The 18912-nt window shown below is 40.8% G+C and overlaps 1 protein-coding gene across 1 annotated transcript in view; it reads left to right on the top strand.

Annotated features, from left to right (window-relative positions):
- Window positions 1-18912, top strand: part of LOC111869976 (neurobeachin-like protein 1) — a 166675-nt gene that overhangs the window by 33621 nt on the left and 114142 nt on the right. The window contains exons 12-23 of the mRNA XM_033753628.1: window positions 1906-2092; window positions 3403-3502; window positions 5548-5683; window positions 7108-7272; window positions 9155-9242; window positions 9550-9883; window positions 11113-11294; window positions 12303-12492; window positions 13200-13333; window positions 15074-15233; window positions 17428-17678; window positions 18345-18503. Coding sequence (XP_033609519.1) covers window positions 1906-2092; window positions 3403-3502; window positions 5548-5683; window positions 7108-7272; window positions 9155-9242; window positions 9550-9883; window positions 11113-11294; window positions 12303-12492; window positions 13200-13333; window positions 15074-15233; window positions 17428-17678; window positions 18345-18503 — 2086 coding nt within the window. The remainder of the gene's footprint in view (window positions 1-1905; window positions 2093-3402; window positions 3503-5547; window positions 5684-7107; window positions 7273-9154; window positions 9243-9549; window positions 9884-11112; window positions 11295-12302; window positions 12493-13199; window positions 13334-15073; window positions 15234-17427; window positions 17679-18344; window positions 18504-18912) is intronic.

The raw sequence follows: 18912 nt of genomic DNA, 5'->3' as shown, positions 1-18912 counted from the left end.
TATCTGTGAAGAGGTATTTGGCAAAAAACAACATTCCAGTGATGGAACATCCACCGTATTCTCCGGACCTAGCACCGTGCGACTTTTTTCTCTTCCCAAAAATCAAGTCTGCGCTGAAAGGGACCAGGTTCGAGTCCGTGGATGCAGTGAAAGCAAAAGCGACGCAACTCTTGAAGAGCATAACACAAGATGACCTGCAGCACTGCTTCCAACAGTGGAAAATTCGCATGGAGCGGTGTAGGGATCGGGGAGGGGACTACATTGAAGGGGATAACATTTCGACTGTCTGATTTTTTTTTAATAAAGGGTTAGAGCATGAATCCGGTTTCTTTATTGCCACACCTTGTAATATATCTCCCCTCTTCGTGGCTTTGCTCAGCTGACTCTTCTACCTTGAAGATGATGGCATTGAATTTCACAGAAACAGCAGTAAACTTCTAACAGGCTACATGGTGTCACATTCCAGAAGGCTCTTAATTGTTCTATATTGTTTGTTTCATTGTCTGTGATGTTTGAGTGACCTGCCTGAAGCTCTGAAGATGATAGCTGTAATGTTTAAAGTAGAGTAGTTTAGTGGGTGTAATTTTGAAGATAACATCCGTCCTGGTCTAGAAATCAGATCATGTAGAAATGCAGTCACACCTTCAGGAATATTAGTGCTACGGACAGAATCATATTCTCTCATTTCTGGGATACCTATTGAAGCAGTGGTGGGAAAGCCAGAAGGAAAGAGACCACTAGGAAGACCAATACATAGGTGGGTGGATAGTATTACAGTGGTTCTTAGAGAGATAGGATGGGGTGGTATGGACTGGATTGATCTGGCTGATAATAGGGACCAGTGGAGGGCTCTTGTGAACATGGTAATGAACCTTCGGGTTCCATAAATTTCTGTTAAGTTCCTGAGTAGTTACACAATTGCTGGCTTCATAAGAAGGGTTCAATTCCATGAAGTTAGTAGTTACGGTGATCTCTGGAGTGTGTAACTCAGTGTTACTGACGTAGTTATTTGTAGTTATGGTTCAGTAATTCCGATCATCAATCCAAACCCCATCTATAGTTTCTCCAAAATCGCGACAGTAACTTTAGTAGTGCATCATTTAAGGTTCTCATGGCAGTGACCATGAGGCATACATATATATATGTGGTCTGCTGAGTTGTAACACTGTGTAGTTCATAGAGAGCTCAGAGTTTTGGAGTTTACCATTTGCGTCTGCTGATTCTTGCTTGGCTTACTCTTTGACACTGATGATGAAAGTGATATGTTATTGTGAAATGTCGGACTCTTTCTGAACTACAAAATGGTATTACAACTCTGAAGACTGTTCTCTTCACCTTCAGCAGTGTTTCTTCAACACTGACATTCGGTAGCTGCTGACACATGAGGAAACAAGGCATCTACCTTCATGGTTGTCTTCGGTTTGTCCAGGTGATGTCAGGATAGTACTGTGAAATTGCCAGTGACCACTTCTTCCCCACTCTTTTACAGATTCATTCTCTCATCTCCTTTGTTGTCATATAACCTCTGTGGTTTATATAATATCATTAAATAATTTAAAAACCTTTGTATGTATTCTTAGGGGCACGTGGTAGTGCATTTGGTTGAGGCACTGTGTTACAAGCTGGTAGGTCATGGGTTTGATTCCCAATGAGGTCACTGGATTTTTCAATTGACCTAATCCTTCCAGCCACACTGTGGCCCTTGGGTCAACTCAGCCCCTAACAGAAATGAGCACCAGGAATCTTCATGGGTGTAAAAGGCAGCCAGCGTGTAAGGCTGACAACCTCACAGCCATCTGTGAGCCAATTGTCTAGAAAATGAAGGGACCTTGATGTCTCACAACCCTATAGGCATCCACAGCCTGTACCTTTGTACCTTTTATATATGTATTTCTTCTTTCATAGCAAGACATTGGCGTGTCGGCAAGGGGTCATCCTTGCCATATGCCAGGCACTTGAGGATCATGTGAAGCTGAGTCAGAAAACGGCCAATGAGCTGATAAAGCTACTAGAGGTGCTGGCATCTCACTCCATCACCCCGTATGAACTGAAGCAGACATTCCTTTTGCTCAGGGAGGACGCAGATTTGAAAGTGAGTTGACACGTTTGGCCTCATTGGCTCTGAATACTTGAGTCAACAGTCACAGTGTGTATTACACAATAACTCTATGGAGCAGGTCCTTCAGAAGCTGGTGTCACTCACCTACTCAAGGGGTTCATTTTTATGGAACTTGGTGCTTCATTACCATCTTCAGTAGAGCCTACCACTGGTTGTGGGCCAGGTGAATCCAGTCCTCATCTCCCATCCTCTTTCCTTAAAATCTATTTTAAATTACCCTCCAATCAACATGTGTTATGAGAGGTTTCTTTTCTTTAATTTTTCCAACCAAAATTTTGTATGCATTTTGCATCTCCTCCATGCATGCTACCTGCTTGTCCGTCACATCCTCCTTGATCTGATCACCCTAATATCAGGAGAAGAGTACAGTTTATAAAGCTCCTCATTTCGTACTGTTCTACTTCTTAGGTTCATTCATCTATTCCCATATGCCTGTTGTCCATTGTGTTTCACTCAGTGTGAGAGACCAAATTTCACATCCATACAAAACAACGGGAAAAATGAATGGGAATGGCAGTAAAATATGAAAATCACATTCATGAAGAAATTAAGAGTGGATTAAATTCTGCATGTGCTTGCTTCAGAATGTTCCGTCTTTCTGTCTCTTATCTGAAAATGTAAAAATAAAAAATTGTAAGCAAAATTACAGGTTTAGCTGTTGTTTTGTATGGAATGTAAATCATGGTCTCTGACATGAAGGAAAGGACATAGACTGAGGGTTCTTCAGGAGAATATTTAGACCAAAGAGGGAGGAAGTAGGAGGTTAGAGGAAACTGCATAATTGGGAGCTTCATAATGTATACTCTGCTGACAATATTGTCAGGACGACACAAGGAAGTTGAGATTGGCAGGGCACGTACTCTGCATGAGAGAGAAGAGACTAGCATACAGTAATATTTTTTGGATGACCTCAGGAGAACAGGCCAGTTGGAAGACCAAGGCACAGATGGGAAAACAATATTAAAATTGATTTTAAAAAATAGTGTGTGACGATGTGGACTGGTTTCAGCTGACTTAAGATATGGACATTTTCTGGACTCTTATGAACACAGTAATGAAACTTCAGGTTCCAAAAAATGCTGGGAATTTCTTAAATGGCTGAGTGCCCTTTAACTTCTAAAGAAGAAGTCTGCTTCATGAATTAGTCTAGAACTTCTTCATACCAAATGTAATTTCATAGCATTTTAGAAGTATCTCTTCTTCTTTTCAATCTGAAGGTCATATATATAGTGATTTCTCATGGCAAAGACACTTTATAAAATATGTGATATGTTCTGTTTCAGTTCCCATACCGAATACAGGTGTTGCACGCAATTTCATCTGTAGCACGGAAAAGCGACTTTGTGGATTGTAACAGCTACTTTGACATTCAGCGAGACTCAGGTGGGTGTTTGAGTTCACATTCATTAGCAGTACCATTTAGCAGAGTTGTTTCTGCCTATCATACCTTTCAATCTATTTCTGTAGGGTCCATTTTAATATTACCCTCAAGCAATGTATAGTTCCCCCACATGGCGGTTTACTGAATAACTGACTACATGATATTAAGCCCTTATTGAAGAGTTAATAGTCACTTGCATATTCAAGAAAGTCCCCACCATTTATGAAACCCAGGGGTTGATTACTGTATTCATGAGAGTTTGCTTAGTAATATCTGACCTTCAGGTTTTCGTCCAAATTATTGTATCTCTTATGTCGAACATGTATGTTACATGCCCCATGCATTTCCTCCTCAAATTAGTAATCTTGACAGTATTAAAAGGTGTTGTGTGTCAGTCCTTTTCTGTGAAACATTTTATTTGTGATCATTGGTGGATGTGTAAGAGGTTCTCACCCTTACAACAACAACCATCAAGCATACCTAACAGGAACAGAAAACAAACACAGACAATGAGCAACAGAAAAATGCCACCACGCTAGAGATCAGAATAACAGCAAGATTGCACCAGTCTTATTTCAATTTCAGTTTTGAATTTTTTTGTAATATTGTTCAGTTTTAATTGTATTGGCAACTGCTATGAGGCTACAAGCATGTACAGTATACCAACATGCATATTGCACAGTTGTACTTGATGATGATTGCATGACAATCGATGTGTCTCACATTTACAGTGCCAACAAGTGTACAGTGATGGTGTCAATAACCAATTAAAATGGCAAAGTCATAGAACGTTGCTAAAGTGTTGTGTAGGGAAGGAAACACAATACAGTTTGAACTGTAACACAGCACGATGCTTCAGTATACAGTCATCAATAGTATTAGTTGAAGAGTGCATATTGTTGTTGATTTATTGCATAATTAAATAGGTGTTCAGAACACAAGACCTGCATTTTCCTTCTTCTGTTTTCTGAATGTTTGTTATGTGTTCTATGCATAGTGTGCATAAACATAATACAATTTTTCTGTCCCCATACTTTAAGTGATTGTTGAATTTTATGCAATCTTACATGGGCATCATTCCAGTGTAGGGCATTCAGACTCATGCTTCTGATTTCCTACAGTTGGTAGTTGCAACATGATGGATCTGTGAAGTGAGAGGCATGCTAGCGCCATTACTGAAATGTAGTAATCATAAACCATAGGAAAAATGCTAACAGTCATAAGCAACAGTAACCATTATAACATTAGTTATAGTAGTATGCAATGTAAGGACAGTACTTATTTACTTACTTACTCATGGAACTGTGCCCTTCTGGAAGAGCCTCCAATTCTGCAGGTACTCAAGAATTTCCCAGCATTTTATGGAACCCAAAGGTTCATTACCGTGTTGACAAGAGCCCTCCACTGGTCCCTATCCTGAGCCAGATCAATCCAATCTGTCACATCCTATCTCTCTAAGATCCATTTTAATATTATCCACCAACCTACGCCTCGGTCTTCCCAGTGGTCTCTTTCCTCCTGGCCTTCCCACCAATATCCTATATGCATTCCTCATCTCCCTAATTCCTGCTACACGTCCTGCCCATCTCATCCTCATTGACTTGATCATTCTAGTTATACTTGGAGAAGAGTACAAGTTATGAAGCGCCTCATTATGCAGTTCTCTCCAACTTCCTGTCACTTCATCTCTCATCGGTCCAAATATTCTCCTCAACACCCTGTTCTCAAATACCCTCAGTCTATGTTCCTCCCTTAATGTCAGAGACCAAGTTTCACCCCCATACAAAACCACAGGAAGGACAGTAACTACAATAAAGAGTGTCTGAAGTGCAAGGAATACATATATTCCAGTATATTTTTTTTTTTAGTAATAATGGGACAATGCTTTATATATTTCATGTAGTGAGTTAGATCAGAAGTAACGTGTACAAAGTGAGTGGAGGGTCATTGAAGGAAGTCAGAAATAATCTATTTGGAACAGTCAGGAACATTCAGAATGCCAGAGTGCAAAGACTGTGTGAAATCTGGTATGGAATGCTTGTTACAGATGGCATCAGTGTGTCTGGTATCAAGAAGTGGCCAGGAGCAGGATATGGGTTCAGTTTTCACTGCTGGGTGCAGCTGGACCCCATCAAGGAACCACAGTCTTTGAGCCCAGCCAACTACCGGAGGCAGTTGTTCAGGTAAGGGTTGATTTATTTTAGCACATGTGAGCAGTGGTCCTCACTCTACACTTGAATATTGCTATCTCGTTGGCTGTGCAGTTGGGTCAGTCCAACTGGAGTGTCAGAGGAAGTTTCCTTCTGAATCAATGTGATGTGCTGCAGTACAACAATTTGCAAACTTGTTTTAATTTCCTGGACCTCTGATGGGACAGGTTGGAGCTGTGGGTAGTGTGGAGGCAAGCACAGGTGTGAATATTGTGCAGAATGTGGACAGAACAGTTGCTGGCTAGTCTACACATGGACTGGGGATGCTAGATATCTGGTCAGAGAGACAAGCGGGAACTAAGGTTGGGGGTGGAGTGGGAGGGACACAAATGTAAAGAGAGGTATTTTACAAGGATAGATAAATAGAGGGAGATAGATATGTACAGGTAGATACATATGTAGAGGGAATAAGAAAGAGGGTGGTAGTGAGATATGTATATAGATGATAGAAAGACATAGAGACATCTACAGATAGATGTGAATAGATAGAGATATATAAGTCGATGAAGAGGTGAAGATATATTTATATTTATAATTTATTTAATGACACAGTAACTCAGACCATGTAACAAAATAGATATACAGGGTGATTCATGACTCAGTGTCATAATTTCAACATAGGATTTGAAACGTGAAAAGGTCTTGAAGACCAAAATTTGGTTTTTGGGTAGGATGTACCAACTCAAAGACACTATAACAAATATATCAAATGACAATATATGTATTAAATACTAAATGCCAATACAATGTAAGTCCCTGGAGGTAATAGGCCTCTGGCAATCAACCAGTCAAAATCATACAGACCAGGAAAAGTGAATCAACTGAACAGTTCAAGCTCCAACAACAGAATGGAACACACTTGTTGGGCTTGAGCCGTCAGGAACCAGGAAGTGGAACAGTGGAAGGGGGAAGGTAGTAGAAAAGGAGGGGGGGATGCCCTCTGACGTAACGCAGACACGGCGTTACAGATTGGCACCAATGCATGTTGGCATGAACAAAATTAGAAAATTTCCAACATAAAAAAAAATTAAGTTCTTCAAAATTTAAGAAAGTAATCATACGCATTTAAATTTCTAACATTTTCTTGCATGCCAGTGTGGATTGCTGTCAACATGAACTTATTGAGACTTACATCATAACTGTTCTTGAATTTGAAACATCCATTGCTTCATAATCATTGATAACTGGACCTAAGTTCATACAACTTTTCTGGCAAGAAATGACCACAGGTATAATCTCTTGAATTTAAGATGTTAGGATATACATCACTTTGTGTATACATGCATGTGCGCACACGGACATACACACACTCAAATACACTCATACTGAGAGAGAGGTATATGTGGTGGGTATCCAAGTGAGGTTTGTATAATGCAGAGGAGTTGGTGTTTGTGCAGCCTACTGACAAGTGGAGGAACAGGGCTCGAAGCTTTCTTCCGACCTGATGGGGCCCTTGTAGTTGGTATCAGCACAAAGAAGGAATTCCTCTCTGCGTCGGTCACAGACTTTCCTCTCATAGAGGGGCAGTGGCACTGTGTGGACATTTGTCACATGGCTGCAAGGTAACGGTAGGGAGTTTTACTCTGCTTATTTAACTTACTCTTCTCTCCTGTTGCAGCCCTGTGAAACAACAGTGCATGACATACACCCCAGAAGATAGTATCATTGATATTGACTGCCTTAAGAACCTCACATCTTACGTGGAAGAATGTTTGTTCTCTGTCCTGTGAAGAAAATGTACGAGTCGTCTTAAAATATTTATTTTATTAGTAGTCATGACTGGAGCTGCAGTACCTTAGTCAGTACAGTGACAGGATACAGGCTACACATTTAGGTTTCAGTTCCCAGCAGGGGCAAAGTTTGTTATCTTCTTCACAGCAACCAGACCAGCTCTTGGGGCCATCCATCCTCCTCTCTCATTGATACTGGGCCTCTTTCTCCAGGGGTAATGCAGCCGGTGGAATGAAGCTGACCTCTCACTTCCAACTAGTGTCAGGGTCAAAAGAGGTGGAGCTATACATCTGCTCCCCTGTAGTTCTTCATGGCATGATGCTTAATTAATTAAGTACAGGGACGACTTTCCCTTTACCTAGTGGCCAAGACTTTTGTATAAGACTACATTTTAAAATAAATTTATGAGAGTAAGTCAATAAGTAAGTTACAAATGGATATAGAACTTAAACAAATAAGATTACTGATTTGAAAAATGCTTTTATTTCTCAACATAATCTCCCTGTACACTGAGGCACATGTACCACCGTTTCACAAACCCCTTAAAACAAGCAGAATAAAATTCTTTGGTCTGCTGTCAGAACCAGGCATGTTCACACGGCATGGCCTACCTCATAATGCATGACAGGTTAGATTTTCACAAAGTCTGTCTATGATGGCTGCCGTGCGTGCTGACCCCACAACACAAAATGCAAAGAATGGGTCTGGCATTACAGCATCTCAATCGCTACCATGATGAAGGACACGATATGCTAGCCTGAATTGTCACAGGTGACGAGTCTTGGGTTCACCATTACCAGCCCGAGACAAAGCTTGTGTCAATGCAGTGGAAACATCCTGTATCACCTGCCAAAAAAAAAAGTTTAAGGTGACACCATCCTCCAGGAAAGTGATGCTCACAGTCTTCTGGGATCACGAAGGCACACAGCTCACTGCATTGCAGCCTCAAGGACAAACCGTAAATGCCAACTCCTACTGTAACATCCTCAGGAAACTTCATAAGGCCATTCAACGGAAGTATGCAACCTGTCATGCATTGTGAGGTAGGCCATGCCGTGTGAACACGCCTGGTTCCGACAGCAGCCCAAAGAATTTTATGCTGCTGGTTTTCAGGGGCTTGTGAAACGATGGGACAAGTGCCTCAATGTACAGGGAGATTATGTTGAGAAATAAAAGCATTTTTCAAATCTTATTTGTTTAAGTTCTATATCCATTTGTAACTTACTTATTGACTTACCTATTTAGGTTGTCTTATAAAGTAGTAATCCATGTCTAAATATATTCAATTTTATAGGTAAATTGTAAATATGAAGTTTTGTCAAAATCTGTTTTATTGAGGATAGAGTTTCATTTTATGGAATACAGTGAAGTTAATAGGCACTAATCCTTAGTCTGAAAACACGTTATATCATTCCTTCCTGAACATTGTTTTGATGAACCTCCATCATAAGTCAGTTTCTGTGATGTTGACATTGTCCATGATTTAGGTTTTTTAATAAGAGCATAACATGTTTGAAACTGGCTCTGTTCTTGTCTTAATTCAGAAGTCGGGACCTAACTATTATGTGTAGTGGAAAGGGCTCATATAGGTTACTAGAATGCAGTGATTAAGGCCAGCTCATTCAAGCAGACCTGTCGTTTCCAAGATGCAGTGTTTTTATATAAGAATTTGATGCTGGATATCATTTAGGCCAAAATTTGTTTTGTTTTCAGGAGACCATTTGGGCAGAGGCAGCTAACAGTGTATATAGATGGAGCACAACGCATGGTGGCTAGTGTGAAGTCTCCGGCAATGACAGATGTAAGTTGTTACAGTAACCCCTCTTTGGGCTCCTTAATGTTTTAGGCAAACATACTGCCTGCATCTTCAGGGCAGATGGAGGTAGTGTGTTGCTTTCAAATGGTGATACCCATCTGCCAGATTATATCATGAAGTAATCCAGAAGAGCACAATATGAATTCTCATGATAGTGTCTCAGCATTTGCTTGGAGAGACTGAAGAATAACTTGAAGAAATCTCGGTCAGGATTTTCAGCTTCTGGCTTGGCAGATGTCATTCTTAGAATTTTCAGTTACAAAACTACATTATTCATTCATTTCTTTTTCAGCCATTTGCTTTTTGTACAATCGGTTCTGTGGTGCAGAGGCATAGTAACTCCAGTGGGGCCGTTGTGGATGGCAAGTCAGGTGATAGGGGAGGACTGCTTTCTGGTGGCGTGATGGAACGAGGTCTCCTGCCAACACTCATCAATCAAGTTCCAAACTACTTTACCCTGCCCCTGCGCTCCTCTACACCCCTCGATCCCAACGTGAAGAGCTTCCCTGCCGGCATGCAGGACACCATATGGGGCTCACCCACAAGTCTCAAGGGACAGGTTGGACTTGCGTGTCTCTTTCAGGAGGCGCTCACCCCACAGCAAGTCAAAACTTTGTATGATGGAGGTATGTTTCAGTTCAGTACATGAGTCTGCAAATCAGGCTTCCTTTAGGATCTGGAAACTGGAGGTGGAATGAGAAAAACGCTCCTGCACTTGACCAAGATAATGTTGAAGTTCAGAATTACACCACCGTTTTAGATATTCAAATTAAGAAGAAGTTCTGGGAAGAACCAATTACCTACTTTTCTTTGATATGACATGGGTTGCATACAAGATGATACATCCAGCAGTTCTGTTGTTGTGTGTGTGCTCATTGCTATGCTAATGTTGCCTAGTAACAACGGGGGCTACACAGACTGATGGAAGGGATTTATGAAGTATGTTTTAGAGATGGGCTTGGTTGCCAAGATATACATGCCAAGTTTCATAAAGATTGGTTCAGGCATTCAAAAGTTGATGGGGTGGGGGGAATAAAACGCACAGAGAGCATGGTGATCTCATAAGCCTACTTTTATTTTTTCAAAGTAAAGGAAGTAGGCTAAAAATGTATTTAACCATCAGATACATCTCCAAATAGAATGTACTGTTAAAACAACCTTTGTTACATTATACAAATATTATGTTCCACAGTGGCCACTGTCTGAGGTATATTTGGCATGTGCAGCCCTTCTGAAACTGTACCCATTTCCGTCATCAGCTGTGAAGGGGAACTTGTACTAGATTGGACCTGTTAGAAGGAGCTAGTCTTTTCACTGGTAAGGTGAAGCTATCCCTGGGACAGGCTGTGGAGGCATATAGGGTTGTGAGATGTCGAGGCTCCCACATTTTCTAGACAGTCGACTCATAGATGGCAGTGATGTTGTTAGCCTTACACACCGGCAGCCCTTCACTCCCAGGAAGATTCCTGGTACTCATTTCTGTTAGAGGCTTAGTTGACCCAAGGGCCATAGTGTGGTTGGAAGGATTAAGTCAATTGAAAAATCCACTGCACTCATCAGGAATTGAACCATGGCCTTCTGGCTTGTAGCATAGTGCTTCAACCAACTAAGCTAACATGTACCCCCCATGGTCACTGGACTACCAGTAACTGTGCTGGTGCCAGCTTCCTCCTTCTGCCTCATTTATCCTGATGGTATCAAGTGCCATATATGCTGAAACATTGAAATAACTTCATCACATGGCCTGAAGGCAGAAATTACACCTTAGTGCCTAGTATTGTTATGTAACAAAGGCTCTTGACTCACAGAGTAAGGTGAATGATTACTTAACATGAACTGTTGGTTCATCATGCAGGTCCCAACTGTTTTGCTCTCTTTGCACTGGAGGATGTACCTGAGTTTATCGAGCTAACAAACAAGCTGGTATTCTGCTTCTCTCCTGCGGCATACTGGAACAACCTGTGCCTGGACCTCACACCTGCTAACATGTATGAGGGACATGTGGTGGCGGCCCACTGCCAGACCTACAGTATCAAGGTACCAGTGGGACTCATGCACCAGAATTTCACAGGGCTTAACAGCAGTTCTTAGGTGTATATGATGGATCGTGTAATTACAGAGAATTATGAGGGTCTGATTTTTTTATCTGAAAATATGAGTTTTGTCTCACAACTCTGTTGAACTTCTGGAATCCGTACACTATCTGATATGCCCAGAAACCTTTATTTTAGACTTACAATGTGCTTTTATTAAACATTTTTATTATTAATTTATTTAAATGATATTGGTTCCAAATTTTATATAGAAGACTATGGAAGTTGCAGACACTGAAGAGAAAGTTGGAAGAAAAGCAAACATGCAAGAGGATGGTGGTGTGGATGACAACAATGACGACTACCACCACTACCCACCACCACCACCACACACAACCACAATGATTATGAGGATTATGACTATGAGCATTAGAACCAAAATCCCAACCACAATGACGACCATGACCACAGAAAAGACCATGACCAAGATGACTGGCAAGCATCGTTGATTGCTACAGTGACCACAATGATTACTACAACAGACATGATGACAGCCTCTGTGATGATGGCAATGAGGATGATGATGCTGCCATTGACAACAGTGACAACAGTGACCTTAACAGTGGGGATGATTATGACAATGAGGATGACCATCTCAATTACCCCATCGATGACAATTAATAAGAAATCAAAACATGAAAAGAAATGTTTAATGTTTTATATTATATTGTTAATATGAAGGTTCCTATTCCCATTTTGCTCACCATTTACTTTTTGAGATGAAATTGATTTTGATCCAAATGCACTGTGCTTCTCCATTGAACTCTTGTATGCACATGCAAGGGGCCCATATGCCCACTAACATGTCCTGTGTGCCTACTTTGGGGTCCCATAAACCCACTTAGGAGGCCATATGCCCAGGCATCAGTAACCACCAGTCATGGAAAATCAGTTGTTTCTACAAATATATGACATGGGCATTTAATTTGTTCTGTGCCATGTTTCTTAACAGAATGCGATCAATGGAATCGGAGGAGTTCATGCTCTTTTCCCTATTCTGGAAAATGCCTCCACATCAGATGAGGGCCCTGACCTTAGCTTCCTGTCACCATCTGTTGAAAAGGAGTATCGCTTGATTGAGGGTCATGAAGGTTCTGTGGACTCGGATGAGTGGGAGATCCTGCCTTCCAGCTCGTACTCTGGTAAGTTCTTGACCTGTAACCGTATGCAACTGTACAGAAATACCAGTTTTTCATCTTATATGTTATTTAATGATGTTTTTGCTATTTAAAACTATGTAGTGTAGAATGACATGATAGATATTGAGTAATGAAGTGGAAATGGTGGGGACCAGCAGCAGGCTCTAGTGAACAAAATAATGAATTCAGGATTAGTGGGTGTTTGGACTTTGTCCGTCATCTAGTATTCTAAATAAGACGCACACTAAAGAATGCAACGTTTTGGAAACTGGATCTGTTTCTGTCCTCAGATGAGAAATGAGAAACATACTCCATTGGACCCATTACAAAGAGCAATGATTGCAAGTCCGGTGATTGAGGTAATCCTTAGTGTTATACACCATCATCAGAACCCCTTAGAATCTACAGTAATGAACTTGCGGGTTCCATTCTTAGTTGTGACTGTAACTAGGACAAACTCCACATCCGTATGAGAATGTACTCTTGACAGGATGTATGGAAGGTGAATAAATGAAATAGAATGCAGGAAATTTCTTGACTAGCTGAGCGACTAAGATGCCCAGAAGGACTGTGCTCTTTGTTACTATCACCNGGGGGGGGGGGATTGCCAGTACCTTTTGGTGTATGATGGACAGATAAGGAGAAATTTGATAAATGTATAATTAGATGCTGATATACAAATGAACACACCCATCATTCCTTTTTTCCAGATTGGAAGTTGGAGCAGAATCCAATATCTGGGTTTCTGAGCCTCTTGAAGAACATAATTGCTGGCAGTCCTGTCAATCAGGAGCAGCTTATGAAGAATAATGGGTTGTTGATCATTGGAGTTCTTCTGACAAAGGTACAGAGAAGTGATAATAGGATCTGCTTGTTTGAAGAAGGTGTCCAGCTTCTAGTGCCATAGTATAGGGTGTTCTTGAGCACTTAATAATCATGTTTCTCATTCCTTCACCTTGCAATAACCCTTCTTAGTGATATTGTAGTGCATAAGAAGTGCATAGTGAAGTTGTGAATGATAAGACAAATTCAGACAACCCTAGGATGTCACTAAGGGTTCTGCCTAGAGAAGGTTGGGAAAATGTAACATATTGTGACATGTTGCGCTATGAATGACGCCCCCCCCCGCATACTGGTCGCTATGCAACACGAGTCAACAGCGGTCACGTAACGCAGGACGCCGCAGTTACTACGTAGCGGTAAAGAACTCCCAACAGTGTTGCCAGGCTATCGGCTACCACGGCGGCAGACAGCAGTGGTTGTGAGAGACGACGGTAATAACAGTGGTAGCTATTACGTGGCTGTTTTATGTGTTGTCCAGAACGGGGCTAAATAAGGAGCAGTGAAGACTAATCAAGACTGTTCTCCATCTAGCCAGCGGAGACTAACGAGTTAGCCAGCAACCAGTCAGTTGTAGTCTGGCATTTGCAGTCTAGTATTTGTGATACTGCAGATGCCAGTTATTGTCAGATTGTAAATTGTGTGATTGTAAGAGCGAATGTGGAATAAAATTTGCTATATCCACTACAGCGTGAATTTATTTGTTGCGTTATACACCCAACACATGACAATATTGTAACGTGTCTGGAATCCAGAAGAGTCAGTTCTATGGAAACGCTAGAACAGACCGTTGCATAAGAAACAACATTCGCTCTACTGTAGTTCTAACAGGAATCTCCATGGTTACGACAAACACGCATAGCGTTCCAACAGAGACAACGCGATAACAATGGGTTATTGCGTAGGGAACGCAGAACCAATAAGGCAACGTCTCCACCGCTATAACAGAGGGTTCGTTACCTAGCAGCGGCCAAGGTTATAAAAGCCCAGCTTCGACGAGAAGTCTTCAGTCTCGGAGTAGCCAGCTAAGAGGTCAGTCGTGATCGAGCCACCTTGGGAGTGAGTCTTGGAATAACCGCCAGAGAAGACAGTCCAGTGTTGCCGAGATATTGTAAGCAGTGATTGTACCACTGCAAGTGTAAATGATTGTAAAGTGTGTGTAAGGCGAGCGAACGTAATAAACTCGCTATATCGGAGAACGGCGTGAACTTATTTGTAGCGTGACACACAAAACACGCTACAATATTAACATTTTAAAGATTGTGCAATTTCAAAGGTATTCGTGGTAGCTGGATGAAGATGCAAGGGCTCTTTGGAAAGTAACCTCAGGTGAGCTGTTAACAAAACAAGCAGTGAGAAAAAAGTTTTATTATGTAAAAAGAAATACATACTTATACTATTTTTTAACCTAGTCACCACCAGAACTGAGGCACTTGTCATATCAGGGAATAAGTTTTTGTGTATCTGTTCCAATGGGTTTCATAATATTTAGTATCATAGTATAAATGCACTAACCTTTCCATGACTGGTTGCATTCTGAACCTGCATATTCAGTGAAAATCTGATTCCTAAGTGCCTCTCAAGGGTTGTAATAGCTTGTCATAGTGAAATAAATGCACAGTGACTAATTGTGACATTGGTAATGACAATATGCAAGTCATAACAACAAATGTGTAACTTTGGTTATCTTACAGTTTCATGTCATTATCTTCATCAGACTTACAGAAAATACCCATCATTCCAGGCGAAGCCGCACCTGATCGATGTGAACGTGTTGATGGCAGTGCAGCTGCTAGTCGAGATGGCTCGAGACATACCAAACCCCGCACTCCGCCAATCTCTGTTTCAGCATATTCTGTTCAACTTCAGAATTTGGTCTCGTAGTCAGTTTCACATCAGGATAGGTGAGGCTGTGGCATTTCTATGCAATCGGTGGTACAGTTGGTATTGAAGTGCCATGTTCGTAAGTTACGTTAGTGGATATTAGAGTAAATTTTACTGACTACACAACACGTTTTTATTATTATCACACTACATGTTTCAACCTCAAGAGGTCATCCTCAGGTATATGAACAACTGTATAAAACATGCAATCACGTTCGTTTTTCCACTTATTTGACCCTGTATCTTATTCAGGCTTATGCTCAATGATATATCAAGCTCTTCTTATAAAACACAAGTTAAAATATCATTCTAAATGTTAAAAGTTAAAATTTAAAAATTTAAAATTTCGTGAATCGAAGTTCGACTCAGATCACTGGACGCGGAAGAACAGCGAGACCTCTAAAAAAAGTGAAAGTGCAACCAGTATAATAAGTTGAACTTTAATTCATGAACTTTTAACCAGTGGTAGTAATTAAACTAGTTGAAGTGAACTGCACGCAGTGGTGAGCGTAAGTAGGAAATGACTGAAAAACAAGTGAAAGTGAAAGTATAACCAGTGATCTGAGTCGAACTTCGATTCACGAAATTTTAAATTTTTAAATTTTAAAATTTAATATTGATTAAATACACAGCAGGATGCAAGAAACATTAAAGTTACATTAGTGGATTTACTTCCAATCTTGTTTCCTGAGGATCTTGTATTGAGGCATTCAACTATCTGTTCAGTCACAATATTACTTAGTCATGGAACTCATGCCAGTAAATGTCAAGATAGAGATTTTCTGTGTAGTCTGACAGGGCAATTACTGCCTTCATCTTCAGCATTATTCAAACATGCTACACAGTGTCATATCCCAGAAGACAACATGTGATATTTGTTACTGTGAGAACCTTAAAACTCAGACTATAAATAACTAAATAGTACTGCATATTGTGAAATGTGTTGTTATGTAGAAATGCTGAGAAATGCTGTATCAGACTGTCATTCAGAAACTGAAATAAATTTATCGAACATGTAAAAATTGCATCTGTTTTTCATATATTTTGCCAAACTTATTCTGTTTTTTACTTTATCTCATGATCAACCTCTGCATAATACGAGGATGTGGACAGGAGTCCTGATCATCCTTTGTCATTGACACTTGTGTGACCGGTTTTGAGCATGGTTATCCATTTGTACACACTTTGCTTCAGTGAAGCACTGTTTCCAAATTGTGCTGAAAGTCTGTGATGGATTTCTGCTTCTAGTACACCTTCAGCCCACGAAAGTCACATGCACTGCGTGCTGCTCTGCTTAGGTGTATATGGAAAGTGGGGTGGCTACATTAACTTTGCTGTGACTACAGTACCACTGGCCTGTAAAGTTTCAGAATATTTCATGGTCACGAAGGGAGTTCTCACTTTAAGCAGTGCAGCAAGCACAACAAGCTTAAAAATAAGTCACTATGTAGAAAATCTGACTCACCTATATATAATATTTGAGTACAATATTATATTTAAGCATCCTGTTACACTCACACAATATATGAGACACGTATTAAAGATAGGCAGTGACACATGCACAGAGAGCCTACACAGAACAATACCTGAACAGCGATAAAACAAGAAGTGGCCACTGCAGCACTATAGACATAGGGCGAGTACCCCGAGAAATTTTAATTTTTAAGATTTGGAAAAAGAAAAAGAACGGAAAATTTAAAGTCATTTTAATTTGAATTGAAGTTTTAAAAAGTGTCACTTTTGGAAATCAAATTGACATGTGTAGGTTAACAAAGATTTTATACATACATACAATTGGAAAGACTGGTGTTTTAAATTTTAAACTACAGGCAGCGTAGCAGCTACGTAAGAATATACACCTGATGATGGCCATTTAGGGCCGAAACATGTAGTGTAGAGGAAGGAAAGAAGAAAGAACTACTATTAAATTGTTGCACTTAAGACGGAGTTTGTGTCATATATAATATTTGAGATTCTTGCATCACTGCAGGTTCATACAGTGATCTTAATCTTGTGCATTGTGGTACTGTGTAGTCCTTTACATGGGAATTAAAAACACTCGTACACTGAAGGTCCAGATAGCACATTCCAAAATGTCAGTATCCACCTGTCAAACTATACAGTGTCAAAACCCAGAACACCACAATATAAGCATCAAAACTTGGCTGCTCCTTTGAATGAGATCCAGTTTGAATGCCAATTGCTATGTTGCAGGTCATGTGCAATACATCTCAACTGTGGTCAAGGATGATCGCAGATATTTCCGTAAAAAGTATGGTGTCCAGTTCCAGCTGGATGTTATTCGTCAGTATCACTCAGCATCTGAAGTGCTGAGTTCTGATGACAGCAAGACAATCTGTATGTCACTTCTTGGTCTTGTCAAGTACTATATACAGAAGGAACCGAATTTGAAGGAGGTAGCAGCCATTCTGGGTTTTTTGTCCTCTGTGAAGGAAGAAATTCTGGTGAGAATGTGACTGTTTGCCATCATGATGTGAAGCTATAAGTTGGCACAAGACTTTGTTCTATTGAAAATGGGCCTAGGTCTTCAGGAGGTTGTAAATCCTGAAGGGATGATACTGCTTGGAGAAACTAGGTTTAGATTGTAGGATAATATTAAAATGGATCTAGAAGAAATTGAATGTGATAGTTTGAGTGAGATTCATTTACCTTAGAATAGATACCAATAGCGGGCCTTTGTGAACATGGTAATGAGCCTTTGGGTTCCATAAAAGGCAAGGACTTTCTTAAGTAGCTAGTAACTGTCAGCTAGGACCCTGCTTCATGGAATAAGTTACATAATGAATCTTTACGCCCATCAGCATTCAAACCAGCAGTACAATTTTAAAATTCACTTCTCACTCTGCTGATTCAGTTTATCTGTGACGGCATGTCTGTATGAAGTGGCACTGCTATTGCTTGCTCTTCCACAGGCATGTGACAGTCCAGGATATGCAACTGTATGAGGGGGAATCAGTGGGATTACATAATGGTTTATCTCTCTAACTGAGAGTGACACGTCCTTGTTCCCACAGTGGATGGAATATACCATTATTGTGAGGCCCTCAGCAGTAGGCTAGTGCTAGGCATGATGAAGTAAAGGTGGTGTACCGATGTGTTTGTTTCCCCAGCTGCAGGAGGTGTTGGAAATGTTGATATCATACTTGGAGAGCAGGAGTTGCAGGGACCAGGTATTTCTGCTGCTCTGCGAACCTCACGGTGCTGAAACCCTCTACTGTCTGCTTGTTGAGAAGAGCTTCAGCATGGAACTCAAGCAGAAAGTCCTCAAGGTAATGCTACTTCTCACTCAGTTGTCATTTGAGCTGGTTCCAGAGGAACCTGTGTGTCACACCCCTGGTAGCACTGCAGATGTCAATATTACAGATCAGTGGGTAGTGTAACCGTTTTTCTTCGGTTCTGCTAGCTCCGGTAGAGCAATCCGACTCCTCTCAGGGCGTGTTGACAGGCCACGACTTGGGTGATTAGTGGGGCTTAGGCGTAGGGAAATCACCTCAACGCCAATTAACTGTAAGGAGTCTTTATTTAATTTGCACTAATTAATCAGAAACAGCCAGTATTGTTACCCTTCGCAAATTCGTGGAGGTAGGCCTACTTACTGGTCTGGGGACGCACACTTAATAGTTACCACCGGCGTGTTTACGGGGATCCGAACACGTGTACCCCCGGTGAACGTAACTT

The sequence above is a fragment of the Cryptotermes secundus genome, unplaced genomic scaffold (assembly GCF_002891405.2).
Source record: "Cryptotermes secundus unplaced genomic scaffold, Csec_1.0 scaffold2419, whole genome shotgun sequence".
NCBI lineage: Eukaryota > Metazoa > Arthropoda > Insecta > Blattodea > Kalotermitidae > Cryptotermes > Cryptotermes secundus.
Note: the sequence above shows the minus strand (reverse complement) of the source record. Positions and strands in the feature narration are given on the sequence as shown.